This window comes from Tetrao urogallus, assembly GCF_951394365.1.
Source record: "Tetrao urogallus genome assembly, chromosome: 1".
Lineage (NCBI taxonomy): Eukaryota > Metazoa > Chordata > Aves > Galliformes > Phasianidae > Tetrao > Tetrao urogallus.
Window position 1 is genome coordinate 123,237,620 of NC_136813.1, and position 15,744 is coordinate 123,253,363.

A 15,744-nucleotide genomic window follows, 5' to 3' on the forward strand; every position below is an offset into this window, starting at 1 on the left:
CTATCATTGCACTAGAATGCTGTACAGTTGAAATTCTTCCCCCACTCTCCCCCCTCGACTAGGATCAGATTTTTCTGTCTGTCCAGAACTCTGGCTGATTCAAAGTTGTATTCTTAAGTCAAAACTGACTGCATCTTGAGCTGTTGCAAGTTTTCCAAGCTACACATGGTTAGACATGTTTTTCCTCAGGGAGATTTTTGCATTTCCTTTCCTTTCCAAACAACAGTTCCATGACTTAGCACTTTTACTCTTGCAGAAAAACCTGAATAGTACTATCTGCTGTATTGTTTATTTTAATGCTTGGGATTTTATTTCATCTATTGAAAGTATTGTCTTTTCAGTGCACTAATTGTAAAGTACACCAATGCCATGCTATGTGCAACTGTAGTGTGCTTCCTGGATTTCAAGCAATGGCACAAGAAAGGTCTTTCAAATTTTGTATATATGTATGTACAGTAATACCCAATCATTTGATAAATCTAGACTGATTGCCTCCAACGAAAAATATTAGTTGTCCTTCAGTATTTCCATTAGCCAAGAACGCGTCACCTTTATGACAGTGCTTGTAGCTGGAGGAATCTGCTGAATTTGTTATTGTAACTCTAAAATGACTAAGCCAAGAGGAAATACTTTTTTTTTTTTCTTTTTTTTCTCCTCATTTCTGTTACTTAGCATTCTGATTTATTATACAAATATATGTTCTTTAGCAATCTTCAGATTTCCAAATAAAAGAACTGCTTTAAGGCGCTTCATGAACATTACAATCAGTATTTTTCTGCAGAACTCATTTGAATGAAGACAGAAGAACTCAAACCAAAAGACCTGTAGCACTCCAGTTACTTAGCTTTTACATTTTTCACGCTCCGAACTGAGTGAACAGCTGATAGCAAGTGATTTTGCTCCCATCTATTATTAATATTGCTGTTGTCTTTAAATATCGTGGAAAAAATACTAAAAATCCTTAATACATATCCCTGTAGATTTCCTGCAGTAAAGGGTGTAAATGTGCATCAGATTCAGTCTTCTTGATTATCTGAACAAGCTGAGCGTGCTCTGTGACAAGCTGCCGGAGGTCCGCCATTTTTTGGAGAAGTTTCGGGAAGAGGAAGATATCATCAGGATGGTTGGTTTGCAAGTGCAGTTTCAGTACATGCACAATGCTCTCCTGCATTTTTTCAATGTGTCCCACATTTACGAGACCAGGACGATCTATTCTCAAAACAGAAGAATACATGTCAAAATTTTTGAAATATTCTTTATTGTAGGCTATCTTATGGATTCTATATTTCATAGACTAGTACAAATTTATATTATACACTTGAGGGCAATGACAATAACCTCATCAACTTTAACAGGTTTTGGAACAGGCTTAAAGTAAACTTTTAGAAAAATGCAGTCTTAGCCCTCAGGTCAAAGCATTTTCAGTGCCCACAGTTATTTGAGGAAAGCTCATAGTACTAAATACAACCTGTGCTGCTAAAGGAAAAAAAAAGCAAAAAAAAAAAAACAAAAACAACAAAACCCACCCCTTCCACTCACTAAACTAAAAGAAGCATTCAGCCTAGGAATCCAGTTCTATAATCTGCATGCCACAATAAAATAATTCAAACAGTAAGGACAAGAGTTAAAAAACACATGGTTATTTCTAAAGACTTTTTCAAGTTTGGGAGCTCTAATCAAGATACAAAATATCTGGCTTTCACCCTTGGTTCCCATACAACCTGCTATAGCATAAGTTATTGACAGGATGTAGAGAAGTACCTACTAAGGATGGTTCACACTTTTCAGCACTGGATCCCACTTGCAGCTACTTACAATCCTATACTTTAACTCTCTGGGTCAAACATATCTGTGAGAAGTATGAGGTCACAAGCTAAATTTGTTTCTTGCAAACTTCAACTATTTCCATGGAGAAGAAAAGAGAAAAATACCATTTTGCCTGAAGAGAACTCTCTTGACTTTCGAAAACTCAAAATATCAATATGGTGTGCAAAAGTAACTCAAGATTCGGTTGGAACTTACTGTCTAAACTAGCACTTGAAGCATTTGAAAGTCTACAGACTTTCTCTTCTTGTAATTGTTGAGGATGCTGCTATTAACAGTGAAATGTCTTACGAGTTTGGCAGCATATAAAAAAAAGCAGGCAACCATGCCATTGGAACTGCCTTGATCTTCTTATTTTCTTTTTTCAAAACGCCTATGAATAGTTTTGAACTTAACCTTAAGTATGTAAGCCCTTTCACGAGGAAAGAAGGGATAACATTTGTGTTCTTTCTCTCATAAACAATGGCCATAAAAACAAAGCCACATTCCGCGGTACTATGAAATTGTTTTTTAAAGCATCACAAACTACTTTTTGGAATTAGCTGATCGAGTTGGGTTTTGAAAATAAGTTGCAATTTTAAAAATCAGAAAATAGGACGTGCATCGACAGCACTGTGCATTTGTGCAGAATTCATTACGTGATCCAATCAGCAAGTCAAAAGGGAGCAAAACTATACCCCTGTCTCCAATTTCATTACAAACTGCTTTTCAGTCCATTGTGTAAATGCAAATACTACTTCCTTAAACATTAAAAAATAATAATCCCCAAACATCAAACAAAAATACACCAACACTCTTTACATTCCCGTTTTAAAAATACACAGTAATTAGACCCCTCTCTAATTTTTACTGCCTTGAAGAATAAATGTGTAGCACTTACCTCCACAGCAAATGATGGCAGCGACAAAAAGTGATATATCACTATCATCCAGTTCCAGTGCATTGAATTTCATCGCAAAATCAAATTTTGGCTCCATTATATCACAGAATGGCTTTCTCAGACTTTTCAGGAACTCTCGAGTTATAAAACCATTTCCATAGGCTACCAGCATCCCATCTTTGTTCATTACAGATGCTAACATGGCAAAGATGGCTTCATAAACTCCGTATTTCAACAGCGTCACTTGATCATTCAAGTCAAGATTGGAGAAGCCAGGGATAGATTTGGCAAATTCAGTAAGTTCTGTGACAGTCTCTACAGATGTACACTGGCAGCAGTGGAAGATTCGGACTTCGGCTTCCTTGTTCTGAATTCCATTGGCAACCGATTTTGCTACCAGTGTCTTCTCTGCCATGCACAAGGTATCCATATCATGTATAACAAAGGGCTACAGAGAAAACATTATTAATTCATCAATAAACTAAAAGCTATTAATCATTGCTTTGCTAAAGAAATTGGATTTGGGTGAACCTTTTAATTTTCATAATAATCTGTTTTTAAACTGTCAATAAACCTTGAGTTCTTTCATATTTCTGCATACAGAGAAACCACGTATTCCAGAACTATGAACTGCAGTGTTTACAAGCAAGTCAGCTCTTCATACAACAAGGCAAAAAGCAAAAGGTAAATAGGTATGACGTATCTTCAATCTACTTTTACGCAGGATCATAGAATCCTTAGAGTTGGAAGGGACCTCTGAAGGCCATCCAGTCCAACAAGTCACAAGAATGTGACCTGTTTATTACTCTTATGTTCACTATCAGATTTTCATAACTATCTCACAGCTGTTCTTCCATAGAAATTGTGCTCAGCTTGCCAGCTACAGTAAGTCTAAATAATCTCTAACACCAGAATTCCATTAGGATGTCAGACAACACTAAACTTCAGTCTTGATCACACTCTTTTCTGTAAATAAAACCCCCTTCATTTAAAAAATATACGCATTACAATCTGATGAGGTATTGCCAAGGTCTTAGAAACCAAATATAAAAATGACACCTTGTCATCATCAAAAATGCTGATTTATTCTGCAGTGAGTTACAGTAATGCCAAGAATTAGGATCTCCTGAAATCAAATATTAATGTATACTTCAGAAGTAGGTAGATTATTAATTACCAACAACAAACCTCTCTCTCCCCTTTGTTTTATTTTTATTTATTTATTTATTTAAGATAAAAGAAAATCAAAATATATTTTCCTGGAAGAGATGATAAGGTTAGAAAAAAAAAAAACCAAAACCTCTCCACATTCCTGCATATTGAAGAATGAGGAAATAACTTGTTTCTACCATACTAGTTCTGATTCCTCATTGCTTTTTCGCTCGTGAATTCACTGATACACATGCAAGCTCTAGCTCCTGATAATCAGACAACTCTAATCTGAGTGCAATTACATCAACTTCATTGCATGAATACAAACACAAAAATTAAGACTTAGTGATCCAGGATCCCTACACTTAAAATCCATATTGCAACTTCTGGCACAATAACAAGCTTAAAAATGACTTTATGGAGATATCTACTTGGTAAGGTTTTAAAGCATAGTATTTACTTTAGGCTTATGTCAGTTGTACCCTTCAAAACATTTACACCCATGCTTAATTTTTAGGCATCTCATCAATCCAGTGTAAAAGACTGGCATTATTCATATGTTTCTCTTTTAATGTGCTTGTAAGGTTGGCTAGACTAGACTATAATACACCAAATTCCGTAATTTGGAAGACAGCTTGCTTACAATTTGCATAACAACCAATTTTTTTTTTTTTACTGGAATTAATTTTTTAAAAATTTTACTGCTGATTTTATCTTCTCTATCATATATACGAGACACCTCTTCATTGCTGAACATTGATTTCCTTGCCATATTCAATCACTTCTAGGAAAATTCTGTTCATTGTCAAAACAGCAGGGCTCTCAGTAAAATCTTGGATAGCAGTTGTACAACTGCTAAGTAACTATTTCACAATATCTACTAATTAGCAATGAACAGAATACTGTAAGTAAAAATTCTTAGAGAACATTCATTATTTTTTTCAAGACCTTGGATAAATTTCCTGGAAGAAAATTAAACTGTTTAGCATACATGTCCCCACAACCCTGATTCTCCCTTTCAAAGTAACCATACAGTTATGACCAGGAAGGTTGCATGAGGAAATGTGTAGTACTGTTAACAAAGAATTAGAAATATGAGTTCCTTCTCTTCCTACCATTAATACTGTTGGGATTATAGCAACAGAAACTCAGAGCTGCTGTATGTCCTGAAAGATAACAGTATTTAATGTGGTATCTGTGGCAGAAAAGCATTTGAAATTCCCTTCCCCCCTCAATCCCCTTTCATAACAGGATATTAAATTTGAACCATTTTCCCCACCAATACCACAAGGTATTCACATTCAGATGCCCCATTTTGTTTTCTGATTAAGAACTGATTTTCGTTCCCTTACATATCTACTATAATTTAGTGGTTCCTAAAGCTATTATTCTCATAGTGCCTAAAAGTATTTATATTTATTATAGGGATTTCTTTTTGTATATCTCATTTCTGTATTAGCAAGTTACTCATTTCCTAAAAGATATGCTTAAAAGTTGAACAAATTATTATATCACCTTATGACCTTCTAGCTTTACTTTAAAGTTACATTAAAATTACTTACTGGATTGTTGTTAGTTTTCCCTGCAAGGATGACTCTGGCTTTAACCTTGTTCATATTGAAGTTTTTCAGGTAAGCATCATGAATTCTTTTGGCAAGTGATTTAAGATCTGCCATTTCTGAATCTTCTAGATAATTTTCACCCGTTAAAATTTCTGCTTTCAACTTGGCCTTCTCAGACCTCGGCATTCGTCCAAAACGTATTGCTGATAGGAGGAAAAAATTGAGGGGGAAAAAAAAAAAAAAGTTATTAAAAAAACTGTGCCTTTTCCCATTGCTGAACAGACAGCAAGATTTTCCATTCAGAACAACCAAAGTAGTGATATAGTCCTTTCCAGCACAGATGATGACTGAGACCTGACTGATGAAACTCATGTAGTCAGTATACTAAACTGAAGGTAATTAGACATTTTAGAACACAAACTGGTATCTGCAATGATGTAGAAAGCATGCGTTTTTCCTTCTACACTACAACTTCAACTACAGTTGTTCGCTCCTTATTGTGTCTTATAGCTCCTAAAGTGAGACTAAAAGTCTACCACGGGAATTCTAAAAAGATTCAGTGATGAAGGTCATGTCAGGAGCTTGGCAGAGAGTACAAGTGCTGGCTGGAAAGCTGCATGGGGAATTACTTAGCAGGGAGATGGGACCAAATTCCAGTGCCCATTCTGGACCTGCTAGGGCTTCAGCTATTTATGCACTGGATTTTTGCTCAGTTCAACATATATGTACTGTCTAGTGAGAACAGAACAGATCAGAGACCCATACTTACGCTCAAAGGTCGCTCAACAGGACTTTTTACCAGACCCAGATTAGCTCACCAAGATCGGAGAGGATGAGAGTAGAGTTTAAGTATCCAATCTATTTGCTAGGACATTCTTTTGAGGGGCAGGAGACGTGAGTTTGAAACCTCAATGGAGATAGGAGTCTCCTGTTTCTTGGGCCACTGTTCTTGCCACTTAACGACAGAATAAAAAGCATATTTTCCATACCTCTTCAATTTCATCTAAAACCAAAAGGAGCACCATTTTACAAGTGGCCCTGCCCTCTGATAGCGGCAAAGTTTTGAAAGTACAGCTGGTCACTTTTGCCTCATTTCAGCAGCTAACCAGTGGGAGGAAAGAACCTGACTGCTTTGATTGAGTCTAAGCCTGTGTAGAGTCAGCCCTTAAACATGCCAAGGAATTTTCTCACGATATACTTGGGGCATGATCTGCAGTGTAGTTTTGGACTTCAGTGGAAGGTCTGCTCTAAATCTGGCCATGAATCTATCAGAAAAGTGGAAGAATCTCTCTCCTAAAGTGAAATTTATACTGTAAAGGTCATGGCTGTAAATCTAATTAAGATTTATTTCCTGAGAAGCATGGCCTGCAAGTTAGAAGTCTTTTCCTTCCTTCCTTCCTTCCTTCCTTCCTTCCTTTTTGGCCCCCATATGTCTGCCCCACAGAACTGCTGCTTCCTTCAGCTGGAGCACATGTAACCCCAGGGAAATCATTTCAACTGAGAACTAACCCTGCTAGCCAGCACAGCTCTCTACTCAGTTCCTGCTCCTGAGATGTTACTTTGTTAGCTGGCACGTTCTTCCCAAGTCACACAGAGACTATACACCCACTCCCAGTGCATTTTAGTATCAGTCATGGTTCCTCACAAAGGAGCCAGACTTCTCCAGAACCAGAAAGTTAACATTCTCAGTGTCACTTCCCAGGGCTCTAGATTACACAGCCATAGGTAGCTTCCTCAAGCAGGTAGTCACCCCAGCTATCTTGATGGCCTTGTTTCCTCAGAAAGTTTGTCTTCCAACCCACAGCTTTTCACCTAGCCCAGCAACTTACTCTCAGATCACACCTGCTCTCAAGTTCAGCCTTGACACAATCTGATTTACGTAGGGAAAGCAAACTGCTGTCATTTGGACACCTAAATATGCTTTTTTGTGGCTTGGCCTCTCCCTCCCTTATCTTCACTCCTCTTTACCAAAGTTGCTTAGCAAGCTACATACTGTACATAAAACTGCCTTCTGGGGTTGAAATTGGCCTGTAAGCCACAGGCTTACCAGCCCTATATTAAGTCATTAACACAAACAATAACATAATTTTTTTTTAACTGTATATCTAAATGCTCTAAATTTTTACCATTCCCTTTAGCAAGCAATCTACCAGATACCTGCTCCATGGTCAGTACACACAGTCAGCAACCTCCTCCCCCTTTCCAAACCATCAGTCCAAGAGCTGTTGCACGGAAGCCTACAAAATATTAGAGCCTGGTCTTCTACAGATTTCTGTCCTATGTCTTTCTCTCTCCCAATGAAATAGTTCTCCTTCTGCTCCTCTGCAAATCTCCTGACCAGAATTCTTCCAGTACTGGAGCTTGTTTCAATGTTACCAAAGTTCTTGGTGTAACAAATTAATTCACCATTACATGGACAAACAGACAATCCACACAACTGTGTAAAGTTCTTAAGTGTATGTTTGGCAGGTGTTTATCAGTTACTTCAACTAATCATGAGGGAAATTGGCACCCTCTGCCACAATATATACCGAAAAAAAATATGAAGTTCAACTCATGTAAAGAAGTATATAAGTTTTCCAAGTGCTTGCTTCCAGAAGCAGATCCTGGGTAGAAACAAGCAAATTATTAAGGGGCACTCTTACCTACCATTATGTGACATTCCAACTGAAAGGCACTTTTGAAAACGACAGTATTGGCACTTATTACGATTTTTTTTCTGAATTTTGCAATTGCGATCACATTTATCATAGATGAGTTTTAATCGGATTGTTCTCCTAAAAAAACCCTGTAAGAAGTTTGAAAAAACAACGTGTAATGTTAACGAGCTGTTGACTACTAAACTTTAATCATGTACGTAATTTTTTTTACTGTTCATTCATATCACTAGCAAAACAATGTGAAAAGCAAAACCCGTACAAAGGTATGAATTTCCCACTCTCTGCAATGAGGTGGTGTGTATGAAGGTGTGTACAGAATGGAAACAGGAAAGGAGGGATAGTTTTCATCCCTCTTCCCTGTGAGAGAACTGAGAACCTTGAGTACCAGAGTAAATCTGCTGTTAAGGATTATGTAAAACATTCACACCTTCCTTTTGCATATATTTTCTCAGTGCCTGACAGAACAACCTTCATCGTTCACACGTGTAAGTCACACAAACACACAGAAACAACACATTTCTATTCAGCAAATGTGAGGGGTATTACAGTGCAGCACAGTGTGGAGAAAGAGCCAAGAACACAAAATAGGCATTACAGAAAAGCCTAGAACTCATCAGATCTTACCAGGATGTCTTGATATTGCAGTGTAACACCAGACTCATACTGAGAAGTAATTAATGGGTTAGCAAAGCTTTTTAAAGTCGTTGCAACATTTTGCTTCACATGACATAGTAACAGATATAATTTAGGCTGTGGAGATTTCTGACCACAGGTGATTATGAACTTGCTCTCCATGTCCTCAATGTCTAGTAGAGTTTCTAGTATTATTCCATAAGATTTGTACTTGAAATATCACCTTCTGACATGGAGCAGGAGAGAAAACTGTACACATAAAATTATTTCTCTCGCCTTACATTTAGTTTAGGAAAAAAAAAAGAAAAAAAAAAGAAAAAAAAAAAGCAAAACTAAAACGTAAGAAAAAAAAGGAAAAGAATTTTAGAATTCTTGGGCCATACAATTCTCCAAAATCATACATTAACGATAACATTAATTTGCCTCAGATATGTGCACTGGCTGCAAAACTACAAGAGGTACAATACTAAATGATTCAAGCTGAACAGGATGGTGATGAGGTATTTGGGATTTAGTAGTGTTATAATGGAAATGTAACAAACTTGCATGCTTCTCACAGCTGTACTCCCAACACAAATAAAACACTAGTGGAGCAAGTGGGCTTTGATTTTAAGTCATGGTTTAGTGTTCTAAGTTGTTTAACTAACTAACTAGTTCCACAAAAGCAGCATTACAATTTTCATTGTGAATTGCCTCTGCTTGATGAAGGTCTGGAATTGAGTTAAGGTATCTAGTTGCAGTACCTGAACAAATTATTTCCCAAAGAAGATCTCAGATGTAGTTATTAAATTATTTTAATGGCTAAAATTATACTAATTAAACATTTATGAAACAGATGCTTATCTTTAGATAACCCTGCAAATAAAGCGACATGATTTAGGCTCTTAAAAAGAAAATTATGACTGTACCTTACAACCTTCACAAGCATGTACTCCGTAATGGTAGCCTGAGGCTTTATCCCCACAAATTCTACATTCAATGTTTAATGCTCCACTGGGTGATTCATCTATGCTACCTGGAGCTGTGGCAAAATTAATGGATGAAGGACTGGATGCTGGTGAAAGGGTGTCTAAAAGAAAAAGGAACACTTCATAATTACTATGCTAAACCCACAACAACAACACAGAAAAAGAGCTTATTAAAAAAAAAAAAAATTGTGAGTCAATAGTGAATAATCATAGCCATTAAGTGAATTTGGCAATAAGTGTTTGAAAAATAATCCTTATTTACTTTATTAGCAAAACCACAAACAGAATACAGGGCATACCTTGCTAATTTCAATGAGGAACACAACATCAAGTTGACAAAAAGCCTTACTGAAGTAACCCTAACAACAAGAGCTAGAAGGCAAATAATGATCCTTCAAGATTCACCAAGAATACTCCACACAGAATGAGAGAAAACCAAGCTTTTTTGGACTTTCCTGCATCCCATTTTTAACTTTGAATTTTTCTACTTTTTGTCTGTTGGATGTGAATATAAAATTGTTTAATTCCCAAACTTAAAATAAGTAACTAAAAAGTACTCAAATAATATTTCACTCAAATGGAGGAAATTTTCTTCATGTAAAAACGTGCATAGAAGTGTCTTCACTAATAATGTAAATATGAAACCAAGAAAAAACATTCAACATGTATCTCCTACTAAAGACAAACAGCACAAACTATGACAGGAGGGAAAAAAAGAACCCAACCCAAACAATAAAATAGATTTCTCCTCGTGGCTTCAATTTTGTATTACAATAACCATCCAACCCGTCAATCACTCTTTCCAGAAAGGTTATTAAGAGCTCATCTTGCTTTTATGTTTCCATCTCTCGTGCCATAATGTTTAGAATGAGATCTATTACTGTAGTAAGACAAGGGACATATTCCTAGCTCAAGTTGAATTTGTCCAACATTTGAAGATACATTTACAAATCCCACTGACTCATTACTCATAGTTTTAAATGATGCTCTTAACTGAGACCTAAAATGCAGTTATACAGATTCATTTTCTAAAGAAAACATTTACTTAAAGTGAAAACATACTCCTTCACATCACTGAAAACAGACATTAAAAGGAAGGTAAAATCTACTTCTGAGATATCCAAGCAATAAAAGCCTTGATCAAATATTTTTACCTTTTGAATGTAATGGAAAAATAATCTTTGGAATTTCATAAAATGAAATAAACTCTCAATTTTATTAGTAGATGAGTATGTTACAGAACCAACACCTTTCAGCTTTAACTATTCAATTAATATTTCCACCCTGTTTGAGGAAAATATTTTCTGAGGCCAGAATTTCTTTTATCTTCATCTTCCAACTTGTACCACAAGACTTCAGCAAATTAATGGGTGTGTTATTTTAACAGAAAGATTAAGAAACACTTATGAATGTAGGTCAGCAAGTATGACACTGGAAAAAACACTGGCACAGAACTTAGACTTCATTGCCAGCATTGCCAAGCCCACAGGCAGAGTCATCAACAACAGCCTAAAACACAGGATTTTCTTAACGTATAATTTTCATTTCTTTTTACTTGTGTAATGGAATTTAAGCCTTACAAGTTCATGCTTTCCAACTTCTCTAACAGAAAAACTAGGATCTTTTGCCATGAACACTAAATACTGAAAATAAGAAGGCGACACTAGAAACTGATCCAAATTACCATAGGACTTGAATGCACACACAAATAATTGAAAAAAAAAAAAAAAACAAAAAACAAAAAACCAACCAAAACTTCATGTCTCAGAAGAGCTATATGATAACTTAAAAACCAGCAGCTTTATGTTACAATGTAGTAAATTAATTCTATCCTTACGTATATTAAGGCAAAGCTATAATTAGCTCATATGTTCTTAGTGTCATTTAGTCATAAACAATAAATATTACATTAAAATGGCTTTCATTTCTATCACTTTGTATTTGTAAAAGAAAGTTTTATGGTAACCTCTCTTACCTGTTATAACTGATCCATCAGATCCTGGACCATTTCCCAGTGATTGGAACTCTGTTAAACTTAAAGCTCCAGAGCTATCGTCACCTAGAGACTGAGAAATGTCTTGTATGTTCTCCATATCTTGTAGAAACTCTCCAGATAAAGGACTACCTATATCATCCTCCTCTAGGGGAGTAAGTGGATAGAGATGGTTTTCAGTGTCCACCATTTTGGTCAAGTAGAGCAGTCACTTAAACTCCGTATGCTGGGGGAAAAAAAAAGTTAAAAATAAAAAAATAAAAAAATCAGCACTTACAAATTCAGAATTATATATATACATATTTATATTTGATTCAGTTACACACAGTACATTGGATAAATGAGTTCTGATCTGATAATGAGATACTATACAGCATTCTTTCTCCAGAAGACTTACACAAAGTGAATCTCTGACAGGTTAGGAAGAAAAAGTCCACAAAATACTTCAATATAAAGAAAATGCATGACAAGATCAATTTGTAGATGTTGTTTTCTCTCCTTTGCTGTTGAATGTTACGAATTGTGTTTCTACAGTGGGTATTATGTACTTCTCACCAAATGTCATTGAAAAATAACAAGTATCAATATGTTGTATGTAATAGAGTACTCTTTCCTCACCTCATCTAACAGATTTAGATATGTTGATTGAGATTTTCTTTAATCTCTTAAATTTGTTCAATAGCTCTCATGACACTGCAGAGAACAAAGTATGCCATATGCAATGCATCTTTACAGAGGCTAGCAAAACTAATAGTTTTTGACCTACTTAATTCAATACATCTTCAGCAAGAATGTTCCAGCATATGCAATCCAACATACTTATTATTCCTAGAGTTAGCTTTATTTCCCACAATGAAATAAGTTTTCAAAGTTGCCTTCCAAACTCACCAACAGTGTCATCAACTTTGAGTAACAGCACAGAATCCTAAGATTAAGTACTTATTTCACAAATTTCAGTTATTCTTCTATTGCTATGTCAGATGACTAATTAATAAATGCACTGCAGAATTAATAAATGCTGCTCCTGCTGCCAAGATACACTTCTGCTACAAGACACTCATTTTTAGACTGAGCAGCTAACACTTGTCTACACATACAAACATGTACTGATGCATTCAATGAGTTTGTGCTGGCTTTCAGAGAAACTTTGGCTGTTCCCATGGTTCCCAATCAGTGTTGACTTTTACAAAGAGCCATATTTTTGCTGCCATTTATCATAGAGCATGAAGCCACCCAAAAACTGGCTACATGGGGATAGGCAAATACTCGTTTTCCAATTCAAGTGCTAGCTTATGATAAAAGCAAGAACCAACCAGCCAACCAAATATAAATCAAAAACAACCCAACTTTCCTTGATGCTATTTAAAGTTTCACAGAACTGGTTTGCTTTCAGTGACATTAAACACTTTATATTAAGCAATCAATCCATGTATCTGATAATCTGTAAATGACAGATTCATCCTATATGTGTAGGGTATTTATTCCGGACAAAACCCCACGATTTTTTGGCTATATAATTGATCAAAAGATTACAGTTATGTGCGATACAAATAGCTGACTACTGCTTTACATACTGAAGAAGACATACAGCCATCACTTGTATTCGGTTGTATAAAAAGATCCTGAAATTTCAGACGAGCAATATCCCTACAATCAAGCCTTTCCTCCCCAGACTGATGGCAAAAGTCTGCCTTCAATTACATTTGTGTAACTTTACAAGGTGCTATTACCAGGTGGTATAACTGGGGCCAAAATGATCTACTCTGTGCAAGAGTAAGAGTTTGATTTCTACAACCTGGTATGTACACACACTTTTTAAGTGATTTATTTTTCAACCGCACTTAGCAGTGTGCAATAGAATATTTATCAGCAAGGCAGGGATTTTCATGTGTATCTCAACCTCAAGAGAAGCCAAGTAGCAATGGTTGTGATGCCCAACAATTTTAGAACAGGATATTGCAATGGAAAATAACAAGACTAACTCATACCATACTGAGTACCAAACTGTACTTGCTGTCAACTATATTCAGTACTGAACTTTCATAATTTGAAATTATTTCGTAAAAACAATTCCAAATGCCACTTCTGAAGCTCAACAGATGTTCTGCCTCCAAGAATTGCTTTTATTTCTCTAGTAAATTGTACTGGAAGATACTATACTCCAGTTGAGAAATTAGGAATCACTTTTATGTACTTTACTTGCAAAAAATAAAAGCTACATTACTATCTGTTTGCTTTTCGTTGTGAGGGAAAGGAGTAAAGAAATCTTGATGTATGTAATTTTTATAACGGGAGAATAACAGCAACTGTTCTCTGGCAATTCAAAGGGGACTACCTAATCTATCTCTCCAGGGAGCCATCAACAGAAAGGGAAGAGAAGTCTGCCAGAAAATTTGATCAGCACTGTTCTGTTGGTGTGCTCAGTCTAGCACAAACACATTACCTTCCTCTGCAGACATCACATGTATACTTTGCCAAAGCATTGCTGGGGAAGTTTCAGGAAGCACAAGGCTTTGCATAGCTCAGCATTACTTGCAGCTCCTCACTGAATCACAGCCATCTCTGCAAGTGCTGCTTATTAGTCTACCACAAGTATTTTTAAAAGATTAAGTGAATACTGAAGTTCAACTTTCAATAACATTGACATTAAACACTTGATAGCTGAACTCTGAACATGGCAACAGCTCTTTCAGCAGTACAATCAGTTTTGCCCAAATTGCATCATACTATCCACTTTAAAATAAATATTTAAAATTCACTAGCCTGTTTAGCTGAATTTGTATAACAAACTAACAGCTAGTGAAGTATAAATAAAGTACTTTTGTTTTTAACTGTTAAATGACATACCCTTTTGTACTTTCAAATATTACTTGTAAATTACTGCTGCTTAATCATTACTGCTTATGTCAATAGTTAACTAGCTACCTTAGCAGGCACAGCTATTACATAACCATTGCTGAAGACTGCCAAAACACACTAAATCTTTCCACTACTGAAACATATTATGCATTTTTAAAATACTTTTTTTTAAGAAGCATGTATACAAAACTTTAATCCAAATCATTTAGTACGCATGCAATAAAGCCCTTGCCTTTTGTACCTCTGTATCTTGTGCACGTCCACACATGCACATGCTTTCATTGGCAGGTTTCACTTAATATGCAGGGATACTGTTCACATGAATATAAAGTCTCTAAAATAAAGAAAGTAATGAGCATGAAGTTTATACAAATGATATTCCCAGTGAGTGTTTTGCTCTACAAGTAAAGCTGTACGTGTTACAAGAGCAGATGGTGGTAGCTGCAGTCTACACACACATTTGTATGAGCCAACTTTTCTTCTTATTCTTAAGACTTCAGAAAATCCTATGCCACAGAGATATTGGCAGTGTTTTCTCAATTCCCTAACAACATCTTAGTATCCAATCCCCTGCCCACATACAAACACACACACAAAGTGAACTGAAAACAAGATGATAAGACACAGAAAAATGAGAACACAATTTCATGCAATTATGGCTTTAAAGATGCACAGGTTTTACTAGCACTTTCTCACAGTCTAGTATCTCTGAAGTGTGCCTGTTTTATGAAGACAACCCCCTTTCCCACCACCACATTGCAAGTACCTCCTGAGCAACTTACCTAAAACTTGAAGCAGATTTTAAAGGAATCAGTCAGACTACCAAAGAAAAATGCCTACTCATGCAGCAATCCTTTTGGTTTTTTTTTTTTTTTGCTTCATTTTTGGAAAGGGACAGTGGGACCCTAAAGCCCTTGTTGTTCCACATTTAATACCTGCACACTAGGGGCAATCCCTCTAAGGAGACAGATCTTTGAGTTGCAAAGGTCTCTGAGAAACAGTAACAAAGTCTGGATTTACTGCATAAACAAATTGATCGTGTAAAGGGCTTGCTTGCAAACATCAAGGTTAAAGTTGAAACAATCATTACCTTTAGGTCACTTTGAGAATGTTGTAGCTGAACATGAAACATTCAGAACTAGGGGGTGCAGCAGATAGATGCTTTTAGAGAGCTTAGGTGAATAGGAAGAGCCTGAGTGAATAAATAAACTGC

General features: G+C 36.1%; 1 protein-coding gene across 3 annotated transcripts; it reads right to left on the reverse strand.

Moving 5' to 3' along the window:
* Positions 1–961: 961 nt before the first annotated feature.
* PPARA (peroxisome proliferator activated receptor alpha) lies at positions 962–11,865 on the reverse strand (the record flags this gene model as incomplete). Of its 3 annotated transcripts, none has more annotated exons than XM_079549333.1 (6): positions 962–1,209; positions 2,705–3,152; positions 5,419–5,621; positions 8,068–8,206; positions 9,620–9,780; positions 11,655–11,865. In XM_079549333.1, 6 exons carry the CDS (start codon positions 11,860–11,862, stop codon positions 962–964), a joined length of 1,407 nt encoding a protein of 468 aa, XP_079405459.1. The 3 variants fall into 3 exon arrangements, with proteins under 3 accessions (XP_079405459.1, XP_079405458.1, XP_079405460.1); XM_079549332.1 differs by having other exon boundaries at positions 5,434–5,621; positions 11,655–11,862; XM_079549334.1 differs by lacking the exons at positions 2,705–3,152; positions 5,419–5,621 and having other exon boundaries at positions 11,655–11,862.
* Positions 11,866–15,744: the final 3,879 nt, after the last annotated feature.